We start from the raw sequence: 12,755 nt of genomic DNA, 5'->3' as shown, positions 1-12,755 counted from the left end.
TCTCTGCAGCTTTGTTGTTCATTGCTTTGTATGGAATTAAACTCTGTGATCTGTGACGTCAACACGCTTTGTTTAGTTTCGTTTTACAGCTGGCCGCCGCTCGCCGAGAAGAACCCGGCTGTGTTAAGGAAGAGACGAGCCAAACGTTTTGTTCAAAGTTTTAAATAATTCTTCCTTAATATCCTCAGATCAATAAAATCCTGATTTATGACGTAATGTCATTTTTGACTCAAGAGAACTTCAAGACGTTTCAAGAACTAGAGCAGAACTACAGCTAGATCATGTCCTCATGCAGATGGTTCATTGTTTCATTTCCCCAACAGTTGAGTTTAAATTTCAAAATGCAGTAAATGCTGCACAGAATGCACATTTCAAATACAAAACATTTTCTGTGGTTCTAACAGTTTAAATGAGCTTTTTCTTTGATATTTCCCTGTTAATTCTGCCAGTTATTGATGCAATAGAAGTATCTATTGGTGTATAATGGTGTTATCCATGCTTTGTGTGGAGTTTTTCTTTTGAGTTTGTTTTAGCTGATTTAACATTAGTGGGAATAAAAAAGACTTTTGATTCACATTTGAGGATCTCTGATCTTTTGAGCCCAGGGTTGCCATGTGCTACTTAGCAAAAAAACAAAAGCTGTAAGTGAGCTGTAAGGCCTTGCAAACTTCATCTTTGAGAACCTTTGGATTGCTTCAGGTTCAACAATCTTCTTATTAGTTTTATCTATCAAAAACAAAAGCAAAGCTGTGCACTAACAGTTCAAGAGTTGTGAGAATTGCATTCTAGGACCAAAAGTACCAAATATATCGCTGGTTTGCACAAAGCAAATGAAAAGAAATGTACTTTAAACTCATCGTAATCTTGTCCAAGCATGAAAGAAAACATAATTTTATGGACCCACTCGCTGTAATTGCCATGAGTTCTGTTTTCGATCTCATATTTACAATTAAAATAATATTGACCAAGTAAGAGATTATCCTACCTGCCCCCAAATGAGACTACCAAGACCCAGGAAGACGCACCAGAGCCACTGTTCTACGGTCAGAGGCACACAGCTGAAAGCTTTACCACCAAAGTGCACAATAACCACCTGGAGGAGACGAAAAACAAGGTTTGATCCCCTCAGTGTCGATTCACCCAATGGTACAAAGTCCTTGCCAGTGAAGGATTACCTGCACAATAAGGGTTCCCAGGATAATGGAGCAGAAGATGGGGTTGTTGAAAACGCCCTCGAAGACATTCCGTTCTCCATGGATCTTGCGAGCGTTGAATTCGTTGAAGATCTGCATAAGGACGAATGTGTTGAACACAATGGTGTAGTGTTCAGAGGGTGGAGCGTGAAGCGGGGCATTCCTGCCAGAGTCGATGTCAAACATCTTCTCACCTACAAAAGAACAGGATGAAGATCAATGTCCTATGAGAATTTTACCAATCACCCAAAATAAATGAATAAAAAAACACACCAAATGCTGATCAGTCTCTTAATAGGTAAAAATCTATCATTCTCTATAATGTCTAGTTTACAAAAGGGGCACTATTATGTATTTTCTAAGAACATTGTGCCATTTTATAGCACTATCAAGTAACTGTGTTATTTTCAGTTGTCATAAAAATTCTATTTCTATAAAGTATGATTTAAAAGAAATGTTTTGACTTTGTAATTTAATGCTTTGAAATTGGGTCTCTGTTTCTTTAAAAACTCCTGCTCTTCCTGAAACTCCGCCTTCACTAAGTCATCACAACATGGCTCCTCTATTAACTCTTTAATAAAATTTTTTTACCAGCATTTCACTGAGAAGTAGCTCCTATAATGAGCTCAACTGATGCTCAGTTCCAACAGGTGTTTGCTAATTGCTGCTGGCTAGTCTGAAGGAGCTGAGTGAGGGAGTCATGGGGAGGGAAGCGCTTCTCCAAAGAGGTCCAACCAGGTGTTTAGCACAGCTGAATGGCTGCCACTGTAGATTAAAGGTTCTCTCAAAGGTGCATGAAAAAATCAAGGCAACACTCCTGGCATGTTTCTGACAAAGGAGCAACATTATAACATGATGGAAAGCTCAAAAAAGTTGAATTCACATAATACTGATCCTTTAGGGGCGTGCCGTGGTGGCGTAGGGCGTAGCGCGACCCGTATTTGGAGGCCTTGAGTCCTTGACGCGGCCGTCGCGGGTTCGACTCCCGGACCCGACAATATTTGCCGCATGTCTTCCCCCCTCTCCTTCCCTGTTTCCTGTCAGCCTACTGTCATATAAGGGACACTAGAGCCCACAAAAGACCCCCTGGAGGGGTAAAAAAAAAAAATACTGATCCTTTAAATCCCTCTGCACTCAAACATCCAAGGATCTGTGTTTTGACTGACCGACAAAGAGCAGCGAGAAGATCAGTGTCAGCTGGTAGACGGCGTGGCCCAGGATGTTCTTCATCATGGTGCGTGAGATGAGCGGCTTGTTGCGCCCGTACGGGTTCCTGAGCAGCAACGCCTCGGTCGGCGGCTCCGTGGCGAGGGCCAATGAGGCGAAGGTGTCCATGATGAGGTTGACCCATAACATCTGCACAGCTTTCAGAGGAGAATCCTGGGAATAGATTAACTGTTTAGGTTTTATTCTGTGTATATTTTTTGAGAGAATGACACGAGGCCGGGTTAAATCAAGTGAGGACATGTAATTTTCATAGCACCTTAGACATATTTTACAGAATCCTCGAGTAACCAAAGGGAAAACTGAAAGATTATTAAAATGCATCATTGTGATGACATAAAAATGGAAATATTTACGTATATGTAATAATTTTAAGAAAAGTTTTTACAGCTAGATCTAGTATAGTAAGTAGTAGATACTGTATAACATCTGTGAAATGTGTCTATTTTAATTTAGATTTAGCCATAAATTCCCTAATGAAAAGACTCTATGTTAATACATGTCAATATTCTAAAAGTGTGTTATGTTGTGTGTGTCTGACCTGGGTAATGCAGGCTCCGGTGATGGCCACGGTGACAGCAACCACGTTGACCGTGAGTTGGAATTGCAGGAACTTGGAAATGCTGTCGTACACGTTTCGGCCCCACATGACGGCCTTGACGATGCTGGAGAAGTTGTCGTCTGTCAGGATGATGTCGGATGCCTCCTTTGCTACGTCGGTCCCTGCGATGCCCTGTGGATCGGCAGCTGAGCATTATGGCAGGACGCTTTTGAAGTGTTTCATGAATATTCTCCCGGGAATGCTAACAGTGCATATTGTTCAGGAATGTAAAACACTGTACCATAGCAAAGCCAACATCTGCTTTCTTGAGAGCGGGGCCATCGTTTGTGCCATCTCCTGTTACCGCGACAACCTGCCTCTGCTCCAGGACGGTGCTGTCTATAATACCTTTAAAACAAAAATAGAGATCGCACAGGGGAAGGAACAATGAAAGTATTGAGTCGTTTCCAGCCCACTTTTTGTCAATTTTACTCTCATCTTTACGGAATTGTTCTAATCCAGCCACACTACAGGGTTTTCCGGCAGCATGAACAGCCTTTTTACATCATCATTTTGTTCTTCTTCAGCCATGTAAAGAAGGATTTGTGTTTTAGATCTTTGTTTTACTGCAGAACCCAAGTTTACTTCAGCTTAAGGTCCTAAACAGATGGCCGGTCGTTCTCCTTCAGGACGTTTTGGTTGACAGAATTCATGGTTCCATTTATCTCCTCCAGACCATCACACTTCCACCACCATGTTTTACTGTTGGTATGATGTTTGTTTGACCTGAAGATTTGTTTGACCTGAAGAATTAAGAAAATGACTACATGAAACCTTTCTGAGAACATGAAGTAGGCTAAAGTAAAAAACCGCTGCTGACCAAAATAAAAAGTGAAAAAAAAAATAATACAGAGAGCCCATCTCACATTTACTAAAGTAACATCTTGATAGACCTTGAGGAATTCTGAAAAGTAGTACTTATTGATAGAAGAACCAAAAACTTCAAGTAGAAGTTTTTGGAAGGTCCCATTAACAACCTGCTCAAACTGATAAAGCCAGAAATTCTGCTCTGTACCCGAAAATTGTGAAGGAGAATGTCTGGCCATCACTACAGTGCAAAACCTCTCAGGACACCAGAGTGCAACTCTAAGTGACTCAAAAAGAACAAAATGAAGGTTAAAATCTGATTTAGAGCCCCTGGGCAGGCAGCCCATGCTCTGAACTCTCCTATGTGGCTGAATTAGAACAAGGTTGCTTTGGAGAGCGGGTCAATATTCCTCCACAGGAATATAAACAACATCCTTGCTAGTTACTGTAAACCCAAGTAACTAGCAAGGATGTTACCCAAGTACAGTACATCCTAGCTGTATGTTCTTTTCTTGTTGAAAGCAACAAGAAAAGTTGTTGCTTTTGTTGTTACTTTCAAAAAAAAAATCTTGAAAGCAGTTGTTGCAGCCAAGTGTGGTGGAATATCTTTCACAGCACTGTATAAGTGAGTAAACCTGCCACCCCATTACTTCTGGACTGATTTATACTTCACTGACCTTTGACCAGAGTGTGTTTGTCCATTGGGGATGACCGGGCAAGGACTCTCAATTTGGGCCAAATCTTATCGATACGCTCCTGTTCGATCTGACAAGACGAAGGAGAGAAAAATATTTGATCTGATTTGCTAGCAGTCACCATAGAAAACGACACACAGGCAGGAGCAGAATTAGATTTTCACACTTCTTTGATTCAAGCCTTTTCCGTTGTCATTTGTCTGACCTCGCCTGATTCGTTGCGGATTCGCTGGTTGAACTCTTTTCCCTCTATGCACAGGAAGTCATCTCCGGGTTGCAAAATGCCACATTTGGTGGCGATGGCTCTAGCAGTGTTAATGTTGTCTCCAGTCACCATGCGGACAGTGATCCCAGCCCTCTGGCACTTTCTGATAGCTTCTGGTACCTTGGGGAACAATGAAGAACAGAACAGATACACAGAGGGTCAACCCAGAGGTGAGTGCACCCCATCCAGACAGACACCAGTCGTTAAACTCCTCCACCATGAAATTACAGTAGTTTCATAGTTGTGTCCTCAACATTTATTTCAACAATGTCAACCAAAATGATTTTATTCAGTCCCAAATGTTCTACCAGTTCCCCCGATATGCTCCACTCTGACCCCTCATGTGAAAGTCTGTTGTCCCCAACAGACCACGTTAATACCTTTCTAGACATGATGTGCAATCAGTCTTCCATGCTTTTAAAACCTCCCAGTTGGATCATTGCAGTTCTTTTTTAACTGCCACGCCTTGTACTAGTCCAAAATGTGAAAGCACAACTTTGCTTGAAAAATTTCCCACTTCCCAGAACAACTCAGGCTATGTAAACAAAGCAAGTCTTGATGCACAATTCCATTTTTTTTACTAAAATCAGATATTTTTAATTTTTTTTGGTTGTTCAGACTACTGTACAAATTACAGAGCCCCTTAGGGAACATGGGGAAAAAATTTTCTTTTGCGTTACCTCGCAATAATGTACTGATCAGTTCATGCAGCATAATTTAATACTGAAGATCTTTTGGCCACTGTACTTTCTGCTTTAACATAAGGTTTTCATGAGGTTTTTCCATGTATGTTAATGTCTCGTTTGTGAGATATCTGAAGTTTTATATCCTTTTCTTGAAGATAGAAATGCATCACAAACCTATGTGCAAAATGCAAAAGCAGAACAGGTCAAACACAGACTTTCCATCTCCCTTCTAAGATATAAACAAACTTTTCATAAGAATGAAAGAAAGAAAAAATGCATCCAAAACTATTTGGACTATTTCTGAGTTATTTTCATGGGGTAATAAAGTCATCTGATGGTTTTGATGGTGTCTTTTTGTGTTGGTAGTATGAATGGTTAGTAAAGGGCCGTTTTCATGTGCAGTTTTATCTCTACGATTGCAGTAAGCAATATTTGTTAATTGCAAGGGAATGCAAAACATACTCCAAGGTAATGCAAAAGTTTTGCAATAGGGTTAGGCTTACCCTAACCCTAATCTTATCCCAAAGAAAAAAAAATCCATTGTCCCCTAAAAAACTCTGTGCCTATTTAAATGCAATCTCAATTTTACAGGCCCCATTCCAATCGCAAACGCAGAAGGGAGAATGTTGACGTCACACAGCAGCACTCTGTTTACGGAAGTCATAATGGATGGAGTCGTTTATAGATAGTTTTAGAGTTTATTCAGCAATGGGAGCTATTAGTATCGACACAAGATCGTAGTAAGATGGAGGAAGCTAATAAAAAATAAATAAAAGCACATCTAATAGCAATGCTATTTTGTGGAGCATTCAAAGCAGTGTCTGTGTAGAAGTCTGTTTGGATGTGCAATCAGAATGAAGAGTGATGTGATTGTGATGTGATGTCCTTCACTGACACAGACATCTTTCATAAGTTCATAATCATAATTTTCAGCCATTTTTTACATCTGGATTTACTGAGTCTGGCTTAAGGTGGTGAAGAATGATGACACATGTCTCACATCAGTGACGTAGAAGTCGGATAAAATGTGGCATGAGCCTTCTGACTGCAAACGCTTTGAAAACAGTCAGATATGTATCAGATGTTGGACTATATATGGGAGAGGCTCAAAGCAGATTTTTTTAGGGAGAAAGATTGGAAACGGGCCATTCTGACTGTTATGAAAAAGTCGGATACAGTTTGCATATGGGCATGAAAAGCTACTTTGGGTCTCGTTTGCCCACTTTGTGAATTAGAAAGCTCTTGGAAGTTGTAGCTATTTACCAAGGAAGATGACAAACCTCAGGTCGTACAGGGTCTTCAATGCCAACCACAGCGATGCATGTCAGTCTAGTGAGGATCTCAGCCTCGTTGTCCCAATCAGGCTCTCCATCAGCAATGGAGAAGTCTCTGTAGGCAAGACAGATCGTCCTCAGCCCCTCAGATGCCATGGACTCAATCACATTTTTCACTAGTTGGTCTCGATCCTTAGGTTTGAAGATCTTGGCCTCTCCACTGGCCGTCAAGATTTTACTGCACCTGAAACCAGACGCAGTACACGTGATCAGAGTATGACTATGCGTGCAGAACTGTGTAGGCAGAGGCAGCAGACCTACTTCTTAAGCAAGATCTCAGCGGCTCCTTTACTGAATATTCGGTAGCTGCCATCAAAGGTCTTCAACACGGTGCTCATGGATTTCCTCACGGAGTTAAAGGTGTAAACCTTGAACAGCTTCTCCTCTGGGATTTCATTTCGAACGTTCTGGTAGTCTCGGTTCAAGTCCAGACTGAGTCCCAGTAAGGCACATTCGGTCTTGTTTCCTACTTGGCGAGGCAGCCCACCCTCTCTCTCTGGAGGCTGTGGGAAGGAAGAAGAATATTTAGCTACACAGTATGATTAGCAGTAGCGTAAAACGGCACAACTTCAAACAGTGCTGAATAGTTTTCTTTTTTTTTTTCCAATGGCCTCTATAAAGAAGTGATGGTATCTTTGGTAGAAAATTTTATCCTTATTCGTAATATAACCATGGACTTAAAACATACACTGGTCAACAGGCAAAAACTTGTCTGGGGTTTTTCAACCGTTTTAGGGTCGTTTTGATGAGCTGAATCCAAAAATCACATTGGTTTTGCTCAATCAGGTCAACTTTCTGAGCTATGGAGCAACATGAGCATCAAATGCATGACTTGTTCTCTCATCTGGATCGGTTTCCTGAGAATCTGATCAATGAATGATGAGCAGGAGGAGAAATTCCATCAGGACAGGAAAGTGACGGAAAATTTTACACAATGAAGACGTAATGTTCAATTCACATGTACTTACCCTTATCAGTGTTTATTATACAATTTACAGAAGTCCAGGTTTGTAACATTTCTAAAACCTTTTTCGAATGACAAATATGAATGGAAATGAACTGATGTCACAAAAATGTCATCAATTTAGTCAGAAGATCAGATTTCTCTAAATCAAATTACAATAAAAACCTGATTGAGAAAAATGGATGTCATTTTTGGATTCAGTAGTGCACAAAATGACATATCAGCAACCCATATAGTAGCAAGACTATATTTACCAATTAGATATAAGTCAACAACGGAACCAAGATGCTTAGTCAGAAAATGCACAATTGTTGGGTTTGGGCAACATGAACTTCTCTGTATACCAAAGCATTCTAAAACTAAATATGAGGACACTTGTTCAACAACTTTTAAAGACAACATCATTAACAAGCCAATGATCCTAAACAAAGCTACAAACCAATAAGAGAAGGATTAGAAAGGCAATGGCAATGTAATAGTCTCATCAAGGTACAGACCTCATCCCAATGTCTTCGGACCTTAGGAGATCTGTGACGAGAGAGATGTCTCCAAACCTAACGATGATGTCACCATAATGATAAGATAGCATGATAAAGCCATGCAGAAAATGACTGTTTAAGTTATTTGAGCTGGTAATTATGGGGTATGCTAAGGTTTTAATACACAGCATTTGCATCTTGAATTCAAATTTTTAAAAAATAAAAATCAGTCATGTAAATTTTGTTGATTGTTTTTAAAACTTTAGATCTAAATTACTCTACAAACTGGTAAAGACCTGTTTGTTTTAGGTTCTGATCTGTAAAACTGTCTGTGTTGACACAAAGACTGTGGGGTGAGAAGGTAATAGAAAAATTGGCATATCAGAGATTCCAAGTAGTATGTAAAGGTAGTATAGAAAAGGTGTGAAAACAATGTACTTTTGAGCTCTGCTAGAAAAGTCAAATGAAACTAAAGAAAAGAAAAGCAACATTCTGTAACAGTCAAGCAGAAATCTGCTGATCAGAAAAGAAACTTGTCATTGCTTCATAAACTCCTAGCTACAACCAAACCCGCTTCCTGCAGAATGTGATCTCATGAGTCCTGAGCTTACTGTGGCAGTGTGCTAAATAGTTAACCCACACAGCTACCTGAATGAGCAGCTATTCTTAAAGCTTACCATAATCTTGGTGGTGTAGGCGCAGTTGACCCCGATGCCTAGGATGAGCAGGTCCAGTATCTTGGTTGGGATGAGGTCCGGCTCTGGGACTTTTTTATAGTGTCTCCCTGCGATGTAGGCCTGCACCACCGTCATACGGTTCATGGTCAGCGTCCCTGTCTTGTCTGAGCAGATGGCTGTGGCGTTCCCCATCGTCTCACAGGCATCGAGGTGGCGGACCAAGTTATTGTCTTTCATCATTTTCTGATACACAAATAACAGAGAGAGCAGTGATACTGAATTCAGATTCCTCAATCCATACTTCACTATCTCCAGAAGTCACAATTTAAAAATCTTGCTGTGTGAATAAGGCATTAGGTATGAAGCAAAAATGTATTATAACATGTTCTGGTCAGATAAGAGCAAAATTGCACTTTTTGGTCTACAAGCAAAGGACGACACATGGTACGTTTGTAACAATGTCTATCACCCTAAGCTGACCATCCTCATGGCAAAACATGGCAGTGGCAGCATCATGCTTTTTTTTAGCAGTTGGTGGGAAGAAACCCTGTTAAGAGGTTGCAAAGACTTGGACCTGGAGGAGCTAATAACACCTGAGTCCACCTGAGGATAAAAAAACGTTTGAAAATCCCAATCCAATACATTAAGGTTTATGGTTGTAAAATGACAAAATTAGAAACTGGGTTATACATTTTTTTTGCAAGCTTCTGCAAAAATACACAAATCATATTCCGGTCAGTCATGACATTGGTATCTGTTTGCATGCAGACAGACGTGAAACTGACAGACTTTGCAAAACTGACCTTGACCGAATACGCTAGGGAAATGGTGACTGCCAGGGGGAGACCCTCAGGCACAGCCACCACCAGCACCGTCACGCCGATGATGAAGAACTTGACCAAGAACTGCACATAGATGGAAACGCACTCTTGCAACCAGGGAAGGCCCTGAATCCAGAAGGTATCGATCAGGAAGCGAGTGATTAGGATGATGACGGTGAGGGCCGACATCAACAGACCTGAGAACAAGAGAGGAAAAGAACAAGAAAAACAAAAACAAATGGATTGCAATTAGTGATGGTTAAAACGCCTTAAAGATCTTTGGCTGAGACTTTGTAGATGAGTTATGCATCTCACTTCAGCATAACCTCCAACAGAACTATGGAAGCCTTGAAACACAAGGCTTTTGACACATTTTTAAAGTTTGACTAAATGTTCTTTTTCTCTCGACTTCAAAAATGACACGAAAGTAAAAAAGAAAAAAAAATCTAAATTAAATATTGTGAAGCTTTTGTGGGATTTTTCTCATATATTTTTTTCTCTTGAAGGGGAGCATAGAAAAATTGTGATGTTCAAAATTTGATCAATTGTGTTTTTATATCAAGTATTTCTCATAATAACAGTATAGTTCCTTAATTTCTCCACCAAACAACAAAGAGTAAACAAGAAAAAAAATATTTTTTTAGCCTTGCTTTTTTCTGTCTCGTTTAAATCCTAAAAAGTAAAAAAAAGAAGAAGAAATTATTGCGTGTAAGTCTTTTTAAAGTCTCATCCAACAAACAGAAAAAGTATTGAGGTTTTTTTTCTCACTTACGACTTGAAGGGCAAGTGGGAAAAAAAAACTCTTCTCTCCCAACAAAGAGAAAAAGAAAAAGATGACTTGTTTGGATGAGACGAAAAAAAATTACAAATATGGAATGACAGATTCTTTTTCCCTCTTGCCATCCAGGACTTAAACAAGCAAAACAAAACAACGAAAATATTTTCATTTGGTCAGACTTGGAAAGTGAATCTTCAAAAGAAGTTTTTCCCCTTGGCTGTCAGGGTTTCTATACATAACCGATCCACAAGGATCCATATGAATCCAAACATTCCAACATTTTAAAACGTGTTGATTTTAAATTTAACTTAAATATAATTTCTTTCCATCACGTAAGACCCCAGATCATTGTGACTTTTAGTGGTATAAAAATCCCAGTCACAAACTGAATACCAGTCCCCTGTTTGTACCTGCTCTGCCGATCTGTACGGCCAGTTTGGTCAGCTTCCCCTGAAGGACAGATTTCTCCTTCTTTGGAAGAACCTTCTTCTTCTTCTCTGGTTCTCCATCTTCGTTGAGTGGTTGCATCTCAACAGTAGCTCCGTCCTTATTTTTCTCTATATGGGACAACGGAAGAAGTGAGTAAAGCATCCAAAATGAAGAACTGGTTCAGCTTTAAAGACACTCTTTAAAAATGTAGTGAAATCCCAATAATTTCTAGTTTTACTAAAACAAGAAACACAACTCAAAACATAAAAATACCGAACAATTTCAAGAGATGCATCTTTGAAAAGAAAACTTAAAATGCCAACATCTGTCTTGACTTCAAAAGCAACTACAATCAGACTTAAGATCTTGAGACAACAGCTGTGAGTTGATTTCAAACAAACCCAGGTTTTTTTTTTGTTAGAGGGGTTATGAGAAAAAGCCCTAGTGCTTGAGTGTTAATATATTGTGTCAACTAGATATATGCATTGTCTTACAAAAGCATTAATATCTGTGGAAGCTTTCACAAACCATTGTGCATGCTGCAGCTCCTCTGATTAAGCCTCCCCTTGTACATGTGGCGAGTAAAGAGTGTCAAATTAAAATAAATAAATAACTATGAAATACCTATTTAAATGTGTTTTGAATTAAATGTGAATTTGAAGTTTAAATAAATACAGAAATTATTAATTAAATATATAATTAATTATATGTGCCTCAATTAAACGTACTGACTTCATTAAAAAAAAATTGATAGAATTATTTCATGATTTAATAAATGACTTCCTGTGAATGAATTCATTAAACACTGCGCTTCAGTGGGCGGGATCAGCTTCAGCTTCTGACTTCCGATTGGCTGCTTCAAACAGGAGGTCAAGACGACTTCTTCCAAGTTTGCTGTATCTGTTCTCTAACAATAAATACTTTTGGGGCGACACCATGTAGACATTAGCTGTCCAGACTGCAGGTTATCATAGTAACGTGTGCTAATCCCAGTGTTAGCTTGTTGTGATGCGTTAAGTCACAGCAGATCTTCAACCTGACTTGTAACCACACTAAGTCCCGAACCACAAGACATCGTTTCCAGTTCCTAACTCAAGCAGAAACACCAGCAGAATTAACCAGTACTGCTGGTAGGGGTATCTGCTGGGGTGTTTGTGTCTGTGCATGTGTGGGGGAGTGTGCAGGGGTGTGTGTGTGTGTGTGTGTGTGTGTGTGTGTGAGCAAGCTGATCCCATTTTTGTAATGAGGTTATTAGTAGACAAGAAGTCCCAGCAGCAGGTAGGAGAAGAAAGCAGCTGCTGAGCTTAATGCCGATAATCTTCTTGCTCCTAATCACCATCAACAGAGTCAGGAGCACCTGCTGCTGCTGCTGAGACCACAGTGGCATACTATGGAAGAAACGCCACATGGGATCAAACGGAGCCTGGAGAGTCTTCCCTGGTCCGGCAGTGGAGGCAGGACTTTCCATGGAAGCACCACCAAACATCTCTGTTTCTTTTGTGATTGACCTCAGTTGAATCCAGCTCATACTTCCTCGCGCGACACTTAACAACAAAATAATGGCTGGTCAACAAACACAGCATAAAGTCGAACAGCCAGGAGCAGGGGTTTATAGGAACTACTCCAGTTGTGAGACAGCAAGAGGCGGGGGAAACCATGAAGAGATCTGCCTAAAATAATGTGCATTAATAATGCTCATCTTTTGCCAAAAAGGGATGTTGGTAAAAAATTACTTATTTTAGGAATTGCTGATATATCATCACAAATCTTGAACGTTGTTCATGTTTTTTATTAACCCTGTA

At 39.9% G+C, this 12,755-nt stretch overlaps 1 protein-coding gene across 1 annotated transcript in view; it reads right to left on the bottom strand.

Moving 5' to 3' along the window:
- Nucleotides 1-12,755, bottom strand: part of LOC114143142 (plasma membrane calcium-transporting ATPase 1-like) — a 37,053-nt gene that overhangs the window by 3,281 nt on the left and 21,017 nt on the right. The window contains exons 7-18 of the mRNA XM_028014945.1: nt 10,935-11,081; nt 9,729-9,943; nt 8,926-9,168; nt 7,067-7,308; nt 6,752-6,989; nt 4,726-4,905; nt 4,503-4,590; nt 3,260-3,366; nt 2,959-3,150; nt 2,360-2,573; nt 1,176-1,387; nt 986-1,093 (exon numbers count right to left, since the gene is read on the bottom strand). Coding sequence (XP_027870746.1) covers nt 986-1,093; nt 1,176-1,387; nt 2,360-2,573; nt 2,959-3,150; nt 3,260-3,366; nt 4,503-4,590; nt 4,726-4,905; nt 6,752-6,989; nt 7,067-7,308; nt 8,926-9,168; nt 9,729-9,943; nt 10,935-11,081 — 2,186 coding nt within the window. The remainder of the gene's footprint in view (nt 1-985; nt 1,094-1,175; nt 1,388-2,359; nt 2,574-2,958; nt 3,151-3,259; nt 3,367-4,502; nt 4,591-4,725; nt 4,906-6,751; nt 6,990-7,066; nt 7,309-8,925; nt 9,169-9,728; nt 9,944-10,934; nt 11,082-12,755) is intronic.

The sequence above is a fragment of the Xiphophorus couchianus genome, chromosome 4 (genome assembly GCF_001444195.1).
Source record: "Xiphophorus couchianus chromosome 4, X_couchianus-1.0, whole genome shotgun sequence".
NCBI classification, from domain to species: Eukaryota; Metazoa; Chordata; class Actinopteri; order Cyprinodontiformes; family Poeciliidae; genus Xiphophorus; species Xiphophorus couchianus.
The sequence above is the reverse complement of the archived record's forward strand: the minus strand, read 5'-3'. Positions and strand labels throughout refer to the sequence as shown.